The sequence below is a fragment of the Acinonyx jubatus genome, chromosome C2 (genome assembly GCF_027475565.1).
Source record: "Acinonyx jubatus isolate Ajub_Pintada_27869175 chromosome C2, VMU_Ajub_asm_v1.0, whole genome shotgun sequence".
Lineage (NCBI taxonomy): Eukaryota > Metazoa > Chordata > Mammalia > Carnivora > Felidae > Acinonyx > Acinonyx jubatus.
The window spans coordinates 81,730,954-81,746,528 of record NC_069384.1 but is presented as its reverse complement, the minus strand read 5'-3'; the positions used below and the strand labels follow the sequence as shown (position 1 = coordinate 81,746,528).

General features: G+C 54.8%; 1 protein-coding gene across 2 annotated transcripts; it reads right to left on the bottom strand.

The window, feature by feature from the left end:
- Positions 1-137: 137 nt before the first annotated feature.
- CLCN2 (chloride voltage-gated channel 2) lies at positions 138-15,352 on the bottom strand. Of its 2 annotated transcripts, XM_027061291.2 has the most exons (24): positions 14,380-14,888; positions 11,938-12,094; positions 11,612-11,743; positions 11,107-11,235; positions 10,886-11,019; positions 10,701-10,778; positions 10,539-10,617; positions 10,289-10,414; positions 10,104-10,188; positions 9,910-10,011; positions 8,305-8,389; positions 8,012-8,167; positions 7,565-7,634; positions 7,224-7,334; positions 6,759-6,972; positions 6,314-6,447; positions 5,905-6,077; positions 5,676-5,790; positions 5,387-5,460; positions 5,106-5,165; positions 4,927-4,965; positions 4,650-4,754; positions 548-634; positions 138-402 (listed from the first exon to the last, which is right to left on the bottom strand). In XM_027061291.2, exons 1-24 carry the CDS (start codon positions 14,449-14,451, stop codon positions 208-210), a joined length of 2,712 nt encoding a protein of 903 aa, XP_026917092.1. In that variant the 5' UTR covers positions 14,452-14,888; the 3' UTR covers positions 138-207. The 2 variants fall into 2 exon arrangements, with proteins under 2 accessions (XP_026917092.1, XP_026917093.1); XM_027061292.2 differs by lacking the exon at positions 5,106-5,165 and having other exon boundaries at positions 14,380-15,352.
- Positions 15,353-15,575: the final 223 nt, after the last annotated feature.

Sequence of the window (15,575 nt, the reverse complement as noted above, 5' to 3'; positions counted from 1 at the left end):
AGCAAGGGTCAATTGACTCCACCCCTGTCCTGCCAGGGGGATGCTGATCTTCCTGCCCATGGAACACTTGCTACAGGTGGGCACTGGGTCAGATTCCAGGTAGGATGAACCAGGAGGAGCTTGGCACCCCAGGACTGGAAGGGAGAGCTTCACGGTCTAGACCAACAGCCACAGCCACTGCCATCCTAGGCCACCCACTGAGGGGGTTCATTGGCACTTGTCATCGCTGTCAGAAGGGCTCCCCTCCCGGGGGAGGCCATGATGGGAGCGGGGCCCCCAGAGTGCATGCACCTCTGTGGTCTCTGTGTCACTGCTGCTGGTGGCACTGTCACGGAAGCTGGCCAGGGGCGGCCGGACTTTGACGCCCTGTGCTGTGACAGAGCCCTCGATAGCCTTCCGGAGCTAGAAAGGGTAGAGGGTCAGATGTGTGGACTCTGAGCTCCCTGCTCAGACTCCACCCCAACACTTACCCCAGGTGAACTGGACACAAACAAGCCTGCATGCCTGTTTGGAAGCAGAAATGGTTTGATGGCCATTATCATCTCACCTCCTTTAGGGTGACGATCCCAATGAGTCGGCCAATACTGGTGACATAAGCATGGTCCACTCCCAGTAGTGAGAAGATGGTGTGAGTCTGCAGGGTGGGGAGAAAATACACTGTACATCATGTACACCATCTACAGGCCAGAGGGCCCCAGGACAAGGCCGGGGTGGGGAATAGGAGTGGTGCCATACATAGATGGGGGGTGGGGAAGGGAGGGCCACCAGAGGGAAAAGAATAGTGAGGACATTTCTGCAGCCAGGCCTCAGAAACTTGATAGAGGGAATCTTTAGGTTGCTTATTTGGTGGAGAAACAGAGGAAGGATTCTTCACCCCATGTTAGAAAGAGGATGATGGAGGACAGAACAACTGTTCAAATGTGACATGTAATGATTGGCCATGCACTGAGCGAGATCTTTCTGAAATTAGTAACTTCAGTACTGTTCTGAGATACCCATTCTACAGGAGAGGCAGTATGAGGCTCAGTGGTGACGTGACTTTGCAGCTCCAGAAGGAGTTTTCATCCCTCTATAGAAGGATAGTTTTCATCCCTCTACAGCCCCGCTCCTGTGCAGATGTCCAATCAGTCACAGAGGTATCTGGCAGGGATGTTCCATATCCTTTAGGGGTACTGGCCCTGAATTTTGTGCCTCTCACCCCACTTTAGTAGCTGACACATGCTTCCCATTTGCCTCCAGCAGGCTGGCAGTTAAAATGTCCTTTACCGTGGCTCTGACATTTCAATCATGACCTGAAGCACTCTACGTCTCACATACAGTTTGCCTTTTCTGGGGCCCAAGTAGCATCCCAGGTGCTGTTGAGATGTAGCTTGAAGTCCAGGGAAACAACAGTCAACCACAAACTCCCATGTCTTTCTGGCTTTGGACTCTCCCCCCAACTTTCAAATGTAATCACCAAGGGCTCAGGAATTGTCAACCAGTTCTCCTTGTGTTCTAAGTAGATTTTCTTGGGCCAGATGTCTTGAAAAACACTACTGACACAGCAGTTCCTGGAATTTTTGGCCTATCACTTATCGCAGTGTTTTCAGTTTACTTGTAAAGTCTCTTGGCTTAATGTTTGAATCAAAATGGGCATTAATAACCCAGCTTTTTGAATACTAGTTACTCAGAACTCATTATAGCCATCTGAAAGCTTCAAAAATATTTTCTTATACAGTTGCTAAATCATTAGAGGGCTTCCAGAGCTTTCCTAACTCTCCATTTAAGGCATGACAGTACTTACAAAGCAGTTAGAAGTTCAGTCTTAGAATAAGCTTCTCTACGTTCCTTCAATACCTTTATCATAACTTGTTGGGGTTACCAAGTTCTTCCTCATATCTAACTTGAATCCTACACGCTACATGTTACCTTTTAGTTTCCTCATCTGACTTCAAAGGGAAACCTATATTATCAGATTTTCTGTTTTAATCCACTAGCTTTGTCTTCTTATGGTTTAATAATCCCTCTATCTTCTCCCAAGGATCCTATTAAATTGTTCCCCCTGGATTTTCTTTTTCTCCACAATCTTAATTAGAATGAGCTTCTGGTGGACTCTATGGCTTTTAGGTTTGCAAACCACTGGTCCCGGGCAGTCACCAAGCCTTGCCGATCTGCTTCCTGAACATCTTGGCCATGCTGATTCCCTCACTATCCTTACCAGGACCAGGCCACAACATCCTCATGGGTTCTGCTTTTGGTCTCCCTTCCCTTCAGCATGGCTCTGCCATCCTATGAGCTTTCTCAAACTTGAGTTAGAGCCCATACTCCCCAGAATAGCCCACAAGACTCTGCCTAAGGCCATCCCAGTGGTCTCAGATTCTGCTAGACACTCTAGCTTCCAGCCTCACATAATCACTCATCTTCTTCTGAAAACACCAATTTCTTGGATACTTCAACCCTTCCCTCAAGTCTCCCGCTGTCTGCCTCTTAGTATAAGCAGTAGTAGAAGTCATTCCTCACATATATTGAACTCTTGCTATGGCCAGGCACTGTTCTAAGTATCCCATATCAAGTCCTTTATCCAAAGAAAAACCTATGATGTAGGTACTCTGAGCCCCATTCTACAGATAAGGAAAGCAAAGCACAGAGAGGCTAAGAAATTTGCCAAGGCTACACAGCTAGCTAACACATGGCAGGCTGAGGATTTAGGTAAAGCTGGGCTGGCTTAGCTTTGGCATCCTAGCCTCCCCTGCCCCTGCTTGTCTGCAGGTGGCTTCAGAATGAATGTGGCAAGTAGCTGGTATGGCTGGCAAGCTCTAGTCTCATAGGTCCCTAAATAGTCTCCAGTGGATTCCCTCTCCCCGTGAATGTTCCCCTCCTGAACTTGACTGGGCTACTACTAATTGATTCTTCAGGCCTACAAGGCCATTTTGAATTCTCATCTTTTATGTTCTTATCACTTCTAGTTCTTTGTACTTTTGTTAGTCGGTTTCTCAAAGGCTTCTTCTCTTCCTCTGATTTTTAAGTTTGTAACAAACACCTACTTTGTTCTTTTTCATTTTAATTTAATTAGACACCAGGGAGCCCATTGGAGGGCCTGTACATCTTGGGCTTGGGAACAGTGAATTGACAGGGAGAGGGACAGCGTGGCCTTCTGAAAGAATCCTGGGATTGTGGCCAGGGAATCTGGGCTCTGGGCCTGGCTCTGCTGTACTGACTCAGGCAAGTGACCTCTTCACTGCCTCAGTCTCCCCATGTATTAAAATGGTTAAATCCCAAGGCTTTTGGGTCAAACCATCTTGGATTCCAGTCTGATTGCGCTGCTTACTAGCTGTGTGACCTTAGGCAACTTGCTTAACTTCTCTGAATTTCAATGTCCTCATCTATAAAAACTGGAATATCACAGTATCCATTTTACAGTCCAGTTGTGAGGATTAAATTAAACGTGTGTAGAGCTTAGCAAGTGGCTGGCACATAGTGGACACTATAAAAAATGGCAACACGATAGAAAAGCTTTAGAGTTCTTAGGAAGAAAGGCTTTAAATAAAAACTCAGTGTATTCTCAGGTCTATATATATTTTTCTTGCAACTGTACTGTAGTTCCCCAGTCACTTTGATCTGATGTCTTTACCCAAAGGCTTTTAAGTTCCTTTATTACCTTTTGCTTTTTTTTTTTTTTTTTTTTAAATTACCTTTTGCTTTTCTCTTTCTTTGTGCCCTGTCCTTCCTGGCCCAGCCTCTGCTTGTCTGGGCTCTTAGGCTCAGCTTGCACCTCGGCTAGCTGCTGGAAATGCAGACCTTGGGAGTATTCCTCCACTGCCTGCATCCCCATGCCCTGGAGGCTTGCACGTTTAAATCTGTCAACAATTTGGCTAAAATGCTCTGCTCGGTTTCTACCCCAGCACCCTGCTGGGTGTGCCTGCACTTCCTGCCTTCGCTTAGAAGCCTGAAGATGCCCAATGAGGCCACTGTCCATGCTGGGGAGGCCCCGAGAAAGTCCTCCACAGAGAGCCCCAGCCCTCCTTGAGTGTCAGCCTCACCCTCCACCAACCTGTCTGCACTCAACTTTTCTCCCCTTGTCTGCAGGCCATTTTGCCCTTCTACTGAGCTATCTTCCTGTGTACCTACCAGTTTTCCTTTGGCCTACATTATTAAGTCAGACTTTCTGGGGTCTGACATTCCAAGCCCCCCACTGGGCGTTTCTCATCTTTGTTTATCTCTTCTCTGCAGTGTCCCCACCCCTACTTGGATATTTGCTAGCTTGTTTATTAGAGTTTCTTATCCTGCCTGTTTCTCACCCATTTTTTTTTCAGTTGTGGGTGTATCAGCCTTGTTGGGTGCTGGCAGTCTCCTGCCTGGCTCTGACCCTGGCCTGGCCCTCTGGCTTCCACCCAGCTCAAACCCTGTCTTTGTTGCTGCTTTGGCCCAGAGTTCCCTGGGGGCAAGGCTGAGCAGAGGAAAAATGATGCCTGCGGTAGGCAGGAACAGGCTAAGGGGCCCTGACTCCCGGCCTCCCATCCTTTAAGGCAATATGTTTGAAACACAGCACAGAGCCCACCCTCTGCTACCCTGTTTCCCCACACCTGCCTGAGTCCAAACTGTGGGAGGACCTAGATCCCCACACCCTGTGCTCCTGAGAGCTCAGGGCAGCCCCTGGCGACTGACCCTACCTTGTGCAAAGAGGTCCGCTCCACCAGCTGGAAGGGGGCAGGGTCAATTTTGCAGTCGCTGAAGTTGACAGGTTCATCTAGTTGCTGTTCCTCCCACTCCAGAATCTGAGAGGATGAGACAGAGGATTAGGGGGAAGGTGCCAATAGCTGCTCTCACCTTCCTGAAAGCTGGCTCCCCCTTTTCCCACCCAATGGTCCCTCCCATGGGGACAGCAGCCAAGATGATGACTGAACACTCCCAGGAAGAAACAGGGTCCAGAGTCCAGTCACACCTTACCTCCTCAGGGGTCATCTCGCCTTCCAAGTCTGAGTCACTCTAGGAGAGAGGGACAGAGGTTGGCAGCTAGTGGCTGGGGGGAGGTGGGTGTACCCCCCGGCTTGGGGAGGCTTATCCCGCTAGCCCACAGCCCTCCCTGTCCAGTGCTCCTGAGGTGCAGGAAGAAAGTGAACACTTACCGCCAGGGAGATTCGGACCCGCTTCAGCTTGCGCTTGTCACATGATTCGGACTTCTCCAACTTTGTTAGAGCCAGAGAGAAGAGGAGTTGATGTTACAGGGAGGGAGGTGAGGGTTAAGTGGTGGAGCTGAGAGGAAGAGCACACAGCAGGGACAGAGCTGACATCTAGGAGGGCAGAAGAGCAGGGACAATGGAGGCAGGCTCTGTAGGGTTAATGGAGGGGTGGTCTCAGTGTCAGAGAGAGAGCTGGAAAGAAAGAGACAGAGACTCTGACTACTCACCTCTGAAGCAGCCTCGGGGGGTGGACTGCCACAGAAGAGGCTCCTGAGGGCAATGCCTGCCTGCTCCATGTTCCCTGTGTTCCCAAACACAAGGCCCCGGGGGCAATGTCATCTTTGAGGGCGAGGACCAGGAGAGGTGAGGAGGGCAAGAGGAGAGGTGTCCTGGTTCTACCCCTGGCCCATCTGGGCAGCCTCTTAGCTGGGATGTGCTCAAGCAAAAAGGTTGGGTAGGGCTCCCACTGGATCTCAGGGGCCGTACTCTGGCTCTGCCAGTGGGAGAGAGGCCCACCTGTGGGACTTTCCCCGAGGTTCATGGTGTTGCTGGGCCCCCTCTTGAGAGCAGGCTTCAGGGGCTTGTGAGTCTCCCCCGGGGCTGCAGGGAAACCTGAGTCCTCTGTGTTCACCTGCAGAGGCAGGAAGGGGCTGGTGAGGCTATGGCCCCAGATGACTTCTGTATTGCCCTCCCAGTCTACGTGACATCTGGGAAGATTGTGCGGTTGTGGGGTTCCCCTGCTCACCTGGAAGCGGACGGAGGTCTCAGGGCTAGGGGGACTCTCCTGATCGGACGGTGGAGAGGTCTGGGCATTTTGATGCTCCTGCATGTACTGCCGTCGGCGGGCTGGGCTCAGCTGTGCCCCCAGCAATGCCACCACCTGTGAGCGCTCAATGGAGCCCAGGAGGATCATGGACTCTGGGTAGAGCAGGTGGGAGGACTCAGGAGCTGGGGGTGAGGCCCTCCTACTCACCCCCGGCCTTCTTTCACACCCAGAGTGGGGTCTTGGACACAGACCACGCACCAGAGGGAACCCCTGGCTGGCAAATGCTGGCCCAACCAAGGAGACTGGTTCTGAGCTCCTGTTCCCTCCCTCTTCCTGAGCAGCGACCCTGGGAGATGCCCCCAGCACCAGGGATCCCTCCTGGTCTCACCAGGGGATTCCACTAGGGCCAACATGCGGCCCTTGGTCCTGTGCAGTGCTAATCGAAGGTCCCGGAAGGTGCAGCTGAGGGCCACGTGGGGAACATCCCGCACCATGATGTCCTCCACTCGCATCCGGTACTGCCTGAGGGTAGAGAAAGGCACTTAGTTTGTGATCATGATGGGGAAGGGATCCCAGAGCACTACCATCAGAGCCATAAGAAGGCCCCAGAGCCCATGGGGACAAGGGCTAAGAGCCAAGGAGTATTTCTGCCTTCATTTGATCAGGTGGGGCTAGCTGCGGCTTCCCCAGGATGTGGACAGGGCAGCTCTGGCCAGGAGAGAGCAAGGTGGCTGGTCTCCCAGCTTCACTGTCTGAGGACTTTGCTGGAGGTGGGTCTGAGGGGGTCCTTCTGACCCTCACCCGCACCCCCCTTGTTGCCCAGCCCTCCATACTGGTGGCGGCCCCAGCCCAGTTCAGGCAAATAGGGCAGTTTCTTGATCCGGATGATGCTGTCATAAAGTGAGGGCTGTAGGCTCTGGGCAACGGCGTTGGCCAGGATGACGGCAATCATGACGGGTAGGATGTGGGCAATCTGGCCTGTGAGCTCGAACACGATCACAGCCGTGGACACTGTGTGTGTCACTGCTCCTGCCAGTGCAGCTGCCCCTGGAGGTAGCCATCTTCAGTCACCTCAGGGTGCTCAGGTCCCAGATGACCCTCCCCATCCAGGGATGGTCCTCTGGGGGCCTTTCAGGTCGCCCAGTACACTACCGGGGACCTGCCAGGCCGCCCAGTACACTACTAGGGACTGGCTTCTGCATCTGAGCGAAGCCGGGTTCCTGCCAGCAGGGGGCACCAGAACCTCAGACCCTGTGGCCAGGGGTCTTGGGAGACAGATGGGGACCTGGAGCACTTACCCACCACTGCATAGCCACCAGGCACAATCCGGTAGGTGCTGCCGTCAGTGTGAATCCCATCTGGAAACCAGGCAGCCATGCTTTCGCCCACCAGACGCCCAAATGCTGCTCCTTCAGGGAGGGGGGTGGGAAGAGAAACAGGTAGTGGAGGGGGAGGGTGGGGGCACTAGGAAGAGAGAGGGTCAGAAGGTGGGGGAGGGGCCAGTGGGTCATTCAGTACAGGGGATAGTCAGGGGGTGGGGTTGGGGCTGAGGCTGGACCAAAACCCACTCCCAGGCAGAGAGGGGACGGCGAGTGGGTGGGAAGGTTGAGGCTAGGAGAATAGGCAGCTGAAGACTCACCAATGACAAAGACTGGCATGAAGGCCCCACAGGGCACTGGGATGGTGGTGGCCAGTGCAGACATCCAGAACTGCAGGCAGGAGGTGGTTCAAACAGGTAGAGGCACTGCCAGGCCCCAGGCAGCCCCCAGCTTCACCCTGGGGCGTCTACCTTCCTTATCAATCAGGCACAAGCTCCCAGCTATCCCAGAATCCCCCAGGATCAAAGAAAGGAAGACTCCAGAACCAGATGGCTTGGGTTCAAATCTTACTCTGCGGTCTAGCTCTGGGACAATTATGTAACCTCTTTGTGCCTTGACTTCCCATCTTAAAAAAAGGGCTACTGATAGTACCTTTCTCATAGTGTTGTGAGACTTAAAAGGAATGACTATATGGAAAGTGCTTAGAACAATGTCTGGCACCTAGGAAGCCCAGGTTGGCATTAGCTCTACACATGTAAGAGCCCTACCTTCATGAGAATGAAGATGACCAGGGTGAGGAAGACGTTGGCACGTGGTGGGCTCCAGGCCTGTGAGGTTCCCGGTGGCTCTAGCTCCTCTACCAGGCCCTGGCGGACCCACGTCCGGTTGTCAAACAGGGTGACCAGAGTCTCTTTCTGTGAGAGCTGTAGGTGAACACGGTGCCTCAGGCTGGGGAACAGCCAGGATGAAGGGAAGGGGCCCAAAGGAGAGCAGAGACTGTTGGCTTTAGAGGGGATATATCCCAAGGGAAAGCACAAGTGTCTGTTCTGCCTGGAGTTACCTGTCCGGCCATGAACTGTCCAAACCCAGGGGGGAAGGTCAGAGTGGAGATGAGCAGGGTCACCAGAGCTGGGAAGAGCAGGCGCCTAGAGATACAGGTTTCACAGCATCAAACATGGGTGGTGTACCTACTACAGACTGGTAACAGTCTGGGTGCCCTCACATACCTCAGGGCTGAGGTCGCAGCAGAGCCTCATGCTTACATAAAAGCACACAGTTCTGAGAGAAGGTCCCTTTTGCTGTTCGTGATATGATGGACCCAAGGGTGATGGCTGTCTGGGGTTATTATAAGCCCAAATGCCTTTCTGTTGGCCCTCAATTCCCCAAGTAGGTAGCAGAAATCCAACCCATTCCAGCCCTCTCTTGGACACTTCTGAGCTGTGACTCCTCTCTATGCTCTCAGAAGCCCAGCCAAAGGGCACACTGTGTGACAGTATGGAGAAGTTTATGCCTTTGTTTCTCTCTGGTGACTTAGAGTGAAGGTCAGTGTTGGGAAAAGCTACGGTCACTCATGAAGTTGACCAAAGGTGCCAGAAGGAACAGGTTTAGTGGGCTGCCCTTTCTCTGAAAGACGTCAGTCCCAAAAGTCCCATCTCGGGCCTTCCCGCTCCCACTCCTCAAGTTCACAAATGAGAGAGTTAAGCTCTGGAGATTAAAAAATCTCACCCATTTCCGTGCTTCAACGGGGTGGGGGGGGCGGGGAAACTAAGGCTCAAACACTCTCCAGGAAGCAGTGCCATCTGTCCAGGCCAAGGGCCTAAGGAAGCCTTAGGGTTTTTGTTGTTGTTTTGTTGTTGTTGTTGTTTAATAAACATTTTTTTTTGAGAGAGAGTGTGACTGGAAAGGGCAGAGAGAGATGGAGACACAGAATCTGAAGCAGGATGGAGACACAGAATCTGAGGCTCCAGGCTCTGAGTTGTGAGCACAGAGTCCAATGTGAGGCTCAAATTCACGAGCTGTGAGATCATGACCTGAGCTGAAATCAGACGCTTAACTAACTGAGCCACCCAGATATCCCGGAAGCCTTAGTCTTTTCAAAAAAAAAAAGAAAAAAAATATATATATTTAAATATTTACTTATCTGTTTGTTTATTTTTAAGAGACAGAGCACGAGTAAGTGAGGGGCAGAGAGAGAGAGAGAGGGAGAGAGAGTGTGGAGCCTGGAGTGGGGCTTGAGCTCATCTGATGCGGGGCTCGAACTCAAGAACCATGAGATCGTGACCTGAGCTGAAGTAGGATTCTTAACCGACTGAGCCACCCAGGTGCCCCTTTAAATTTTATTTTTAAATACTCCCTACACTCAGTGTGGGGCTCAAACTTACAACCCCAAGATCAAGAGTCACATGCTCTCCCGACTGAGCTAGCCAGGTGCCCCATGGAAGTCTTAATCTTTGATGTGAAGTGCCTTGACTAAAAATTCAAAAGTGCCAATTTTGAGGTAATTCATATAAAAGCCAAAATGTTCAATCATTCCGGAAAACACCATTGGCTGATTTTCTCAATGAAGTGCTATCTTTAACTGGGCTACTCTTTGCCACAGTAGGGTGGCCCTCTCACCCTACTATGACCATCGCACAACTCAGAGAGGAGCCCAGGTCCAACTCACTTCTTCATGAGGAAGCGGTTGATGGTTTTCTGCTTCCGCATCACCTGGACAATCTTCCGGTTCAGGTAGACAAAGAGCGCTCCCCCAAAGCCACTAGCAATACTAGAGAGGGGAGAAGTACCAGGGTGAAAGGGGGTCTTCCCTCTTCTACCTCCTCCTCTCCGATGCACCCCAGCTCCCTGAGCTCCCCTCACCCAATGACAGCAAAGGCTGGCAGCTCCTGGAGGTCAAAGGGGAAGTCAAGCCGGAATCGGGTTTTGAAGAGAGCCGTAATTGTCTCTGAAAGGAAAGCAGAGTAGCAAAGGGAGGCAGGTGTAGTGTTGAGGGCCCTCACCCGAGCCATCTCAGGGGCTCCTCTCGTCCCCCAGGTCTCCCCCACCTTCATCACGGTTCCAGACCGCCAGGACCCGGAAGATGAAGGCACTGAAGGTGGCAGCAAAGAAGCCTCGCCAGTAGTTCCGCACAGCGAAGAAGGTGGAGGTGACCTCAATGCTGAATAGGACGCCTGTGGGGGGGCAAAGCAGAGTGCCACATGAGGCCTGGGCCCTGCCTGAGGACTCAGACCCAGATGAGAGGGGCAAAGGAGGTGAGGCCAGGGGCAGGGCTGAGGGGCTGGACTGACCGCCTACCTCCAATAGGTGCTGCAAAGCAGCAGCCTACTCCCACGGCACAGGCAGCAGCCAGCATCTCTGTGTTCCGGGATTCATTCTGGCAAGAGTGGTGGAAATGGGTGTCAGCGTGGCCTCAGCAGCCTCCCCTCCCCCTCTGCTTTCCCCCAGGGTCTCCCTTACCTCATAGATGCCCCCAAAGAGGGAGAGGAACTTGCTGAGCAGGGCAGCACACATGCTGGCGATATGCACAAAAGGGCCCTGGGGGTGTGGGAGCAAATGGTGAGTGGGGAAGGGGCACACCTTGACCTTGGCCTATCTTCTTCCCCCACTGGGTCAGACTCCTTCTATCCCCAATCTGGAGTTACCTCTTTGCCAAGGGGCATCCCGCTGCCCAGGGCACAGGTCAGCCCAATGACCTTAGCTACAAAGGTCTTCAGGGTGAGGTATTCCTTCAGCACCACTCCTCGCAAGATGGTCTTCATCTCAGGGATGCCAGACCCTGGAGAAGTTATGGTCCCAGGAGAGTCATTTGATGTGCCCATTTCAGGAGGTCCCATCACTGCCCTCCCCTTCTTTCTTACTGTACCGACAGCCTGAGGAGCCAGGATCTGTGTGAATCCAGCTGAGAAAGTGATGAGAACGATGGGGTAGGTGACCCAGGCCAGGTACTGGAGCAAGAGGCTGGTGTTCAAGCCTCGGGACATCCACTGTTGAGCTGTGGGGAGAAGATGAGCTGCTGGACCCTAGATGCACACACCCAGTCCCCACCTAGCCACTGGGACACACTGATATGACAAGCTGTCCCAGGGAGAATGGATCCATCACAGACAGCCTGGGCAAGAGGGGTAGGGAGGCGGCCTTACAGGGCATTCATTGGGACAAAGATCACAACAGGGAAGAGGGGCAGTTCGAGAAGGGAGGCAAGAAGTTGTGGCCTATGGGAGTGGCAGTCATTATGCCTGAAGAGGAGGCAGTCAGGCTGGCTGGGGAAAGTGGTCAGTGGCCAAGTAGCCAAGATGCTTGGACAAGTGTGGCATGGAGAGAGCAGGTTGGTTCTTCCCAGCCTTCCCCTTGCCAGCCCTTGTCCTTACCCTGCAGACAGGCAGCGATGGCATAGTCCATGGCCCAGCTGACCAGAGCCATGAGGAGCCCCAGCAGGACCAGGAAGATCCAGTCTTCACCAACCCTGGACACTAGGAACTTATGGCAGCGTACGGAACAGACTGGGAGCAGGGAAGGGAAGAATGGAGCGGGGAGGAGGGGAGGCTAGCACCAAAGTATTCCCACCTCTGCCCCCCAACCCTCAACCTCCCAATGGGTAGCTCTAATGGCCTCTGTCCCCCTTAGCACAGCACAGCACAGCACAGCACAGCACAGCACAGCACAGCCAGGTCTCCTGCCCCAACCCAGGTCTCACTGCGGCATCGGGCGCAACGGCTCTGTCCATATTCAAGGAGCTCTGGGGGAGCCCGAGGGGAAGGTGGACCCCTCCAGGTCTCGGGCCCTCCCAGGCGAATCCGAGCAGCTTCCTCTTTGGCAAAGGCCCCAAGGTCCTGAGTATACCGGCCATACATCTGAGGAACAGGGAATATGGGGACATTAGCAGATGTGCGCTGAGTGGGGACCCCTGCATCAATTCCCCTTCTCCCAGACTCTATATTATATGCCCCTTCTTGAACCCACAGTTTCCACTTTGGCTTGGGGTGTGGAAACAATGCACATTACAGACCGTGGGGGCTGTCCTGGCCAGAGTAATGGGGACAGCCAAGGTACAGGGCACAGCACTGGGGGTGGCAGAATAATCGTCCTCTTCTCACAGGCCTGCCCAGGGAGCATGGAGGAGGAGGAGTGGGAGGGAAGGCCCCAGAGGAGGAAAAGATGGAAAAACCTAAGGCAGTCTGAAAGTGGGAGGAAGGAAGGTCAGAGAATAAGGGATGGTCAAGGACGGAAGGGTAACAATGAGGGCCTCATGGAGCTGGGGGCAGCTGAGTTGGGCCTAAGAGCAGGCGGGGCCTCAATCCTTATCACGTTCCCGCTTGGCCTCTAGCCTGTGACCAACTCAGCTGCACCCTTCCCATCCACCGTAATCCCCTTGTCCCCATTCTCCACCCCTAACCACCCCCCCCCCCCCCACAGCCTGCCAGCCCAGCTGGGAGTAGAAAGTCTCTGGGTGGGTGGAGAATGCTGGTGGCTTCAGTCCCACTCTGGGGCTGCCCTGAGTCCAGTGGTGGGTTGGGGCCGGCAGAAGCTGATGGCTGGGCTGTGACTGGGGATGTTGGGGTGCTGGGACGGGAGAGTGAGAGTCGCTGAGCCTCAGCTAGACCTGCCAAGCTGGGCGTGTGTTGGGGGGTGGGGAGGAGTAGATTCCGGCTGCCACCCGCAGAGCTTCGGGACACAAAGGGCTCCTGTTGGGGCTGGGGTTGGTGGTGGGGGGGAGGGAGGGAAAGATAGAGACAGAGCAAGAGAGTGATAGAGAATGAGGAAAGGGAGGAGAGGGAAAGGGAAAAAGAGAAGCCAGGGGAAAGGCAGAGAAGAGAAAGGAGAAGAGGGGAAGAAGGAAGGAGGAAAAGAGAGAAAGAAAGTAGAGTACAAAGAGGCAGACACAGTGTAGGAGGGGGAGGTGAGTGTGTATGAGGAAGACAAAGGGATTAGAAGGAGAAGGGGGAGAGGCTGGAGCAGAGAGTGTTCGGGAGACAGCATGACCCTGAGGATTCGTTCCAGAGATAGAGACCAGGCAAAGGAGGTGGGGATGTGGCTGGTGCAACAGATAGACACCATTTCAGAGGTCAGGTGCCTGGCTTCTTTGACCAAAGCCCCATTCTCAGCCAGGACAGATTGACAGACACCTCCCCCACAATGCGAAGGCTTGCCCCTCTCCCCTGGCTCCACCCCCGCCCCTGCCACCTCTCCCTGTCATCCTGTTTCATCCAGTCTCTCTCTTATAACAGGGCACCTCCCAGCCCCAGCTACAACCCAGGACCCCTCCTCCTGGAGAGGCTCCCTCCCAGCCTCCTTCCAGAGCAAATTCCAACCCAAGCTGGTAAAAAGGAGCCACCAGCCCACTCCCTTCCCTAGAGTTTGGGTCCTCGGCCTAGTGACACAAGAAGGGGCAAAAGGCTTCTCAAACGCTAAGTTGTAATGGTAGCCATGAGTCAGCTCACAGCCCCAGGACCCCTGCTTTTAATGAGGTCAAGGGACACCCCTGAAGTGGGTGGGGGCTGGATACCCAGTCAGCATGGACAAAGGTCCCAATTCCCACACCCATTCTCGCTTGACCCATCCTCCCTAAAGCTCCTGTACCAAGAGTGGGGGGGGGGGCAGTGTACAGGAAAAGCTCTTTCCCCCCAGAGAATCCCCTGAGGGCTTCTTGCCAATGCTGGGTTGCCAGTCCCCCAGGGGTAAGGGCTGGGGGCTAGGTTTGGGTCTGAGCCATCTTTCCACACAGTCTTGTTTCTAATTCTAGTACAGTGCCACACACTTAGTGGGGATAGAGGGAATGTCTTGGATGGTGGAGATAGGAGGGTAGAGAGAAAAAGTTCAAGGGTGTGAGTGGTGCTGGGGAGGGATAGTGGGGTGCTGAGACTTCAGTCCAGGAGGAGCAGAGAAAACGTGTGTATGTGGGGGTGGTAAAGAGAAGGACACCTGGGACAAGCACCTGATGTCCTTGTCCTCTGCAGCCCCCTCCCCAACCCCCCCCCCCCCCCTTAGCTCTCCAGCCTCTCAGGCCCTCGAGCCTCAGTTTCCCCAGCTCACTTCTGGGGCGGGCTTAGGGTAGGCCCCCGGGCCTCGCGCTTCCAAGGAGAACCCAGAGCAGCGGTACCGGAGTGCACTCCTGAGGGTTCCGCTCGGCTTCACTTACCAGGGTCTGCTCGTACTGCAGCGCCCGCGGCTCCATCCCTTCCGCCACTGTCGCGGCCGACGCGGCCGCCATCTCCGCCCACAGTCCTCTGGCCTCCCGGTGCGGCTCGGGCTCGGGCCCGGACTCGGCTCCCGGCCGGCAGAGCCCGCGCCGGCACCCGTCCCGTCCCCGCCGCCCGGGCGGCCGAGTGCAGAGTGCGGCGGGCCCGGTGCAGGCGCTTCGGGCTCAACCTCCAGCTCGCGTCCCCTCCTCGGCGGGCGGGCCGAGGGCGGTGCCCTCTTGTGCTGCTCCGCCCGCCGGGCCATCCACAGGGGCCGGCCCAGCCGGGCGGGGGTCTGCGTTGAGGCCGCCTCCGAGGCTCCGGGGAGGCGGCAGGGGGCGCTTGGAACGTGCTAACCTGCGCTCCCTCTGCTCAAAGGCCGGGAACTGAGAGGGGCAATTGGGGCCAAGCGGGGGCGGGTCCGCTGGCACGTGGTAGGGCCGGGCCAGGCCCGCGGCGCCCAGTGCCGGAGCAGGAGGAGCCGGAGACGTTGGGGCTCAGCAGGGCCTGGGGCCGGGGTCTGCTGAACCGTTTAATCAGATTCTTTGCGCTCAATCTCTCAGGAGTGGCGCCCTCTCTTGCTTCTCCGGAGGGGCCAGACGGGCCTGGCAAGGCCCTTCTGCTCCGTCGAGGGTGAGAAGCAAAGCTGAAGGGACTCGTTGGGAGACGCTAGGCCCAGACAGCGGGCGTGAGGGGGTGATGCTCGGAACTGAGACTCTCGATCTCTTTCATCCTCTTTCCTCCTCCTTCCCTTACCTGCTGGTCCTCTTGGGAGTCGCACCTGGAGTAACCCGGCCTGTGGGGTGCACCAGGGTGGAGGTGGGGAGGGAAGGTGAAGGGCTGAGGCCGGAGGGAAGAGATGTCTAGGTGCCGGGAGGCCGCTCCTGGGAGGAGGGTGTGGGCGTACAGAGGTCGCTTTTCCTTGGCAGGTCCCAAGGAGAAACTCGAGTAGCTACTGACGTCTCACCACCATGGGGAACAGCCTGCTGGGGATCTGCATTCTCTACCAGGGTCTAAAGAAGGATAGAGCAGAGGGTGGGGTGAGCACAGAGTGGATGGGCAGTGTAAGAGATTGTGTCAGAGGAGAGGCTCTGGCCCAGGAAACAGGCAGTGTGCGGGAGAAGGCAGGATCAGGATGAGGGGGCATGTGGGAGGC

Coding starts and splice junctions, on each gene's coding strand:
- CLCN2 (XM_027061291.2), bottom strand. CDS start 14,451: ATGGCGGCCGCGTCGGCCGCGACAGTGGCGGAAGGGATGGAGCCGCGG. Junction 7,335..7,564: donor CATGCCAGTCTTTGTCATTG/GTGAGTCTTCAG, acceptor CCCTCCCTGAAG/GAGCAGCATTTGGGCGTCTG. Junction 6,448..6,758: donor CTGGGCTGGGGCCGCCACCA/GTATGGAGGGCT, acceptor CTCTACCCTCAG/GCAGTACCGGATGCGAGTGG.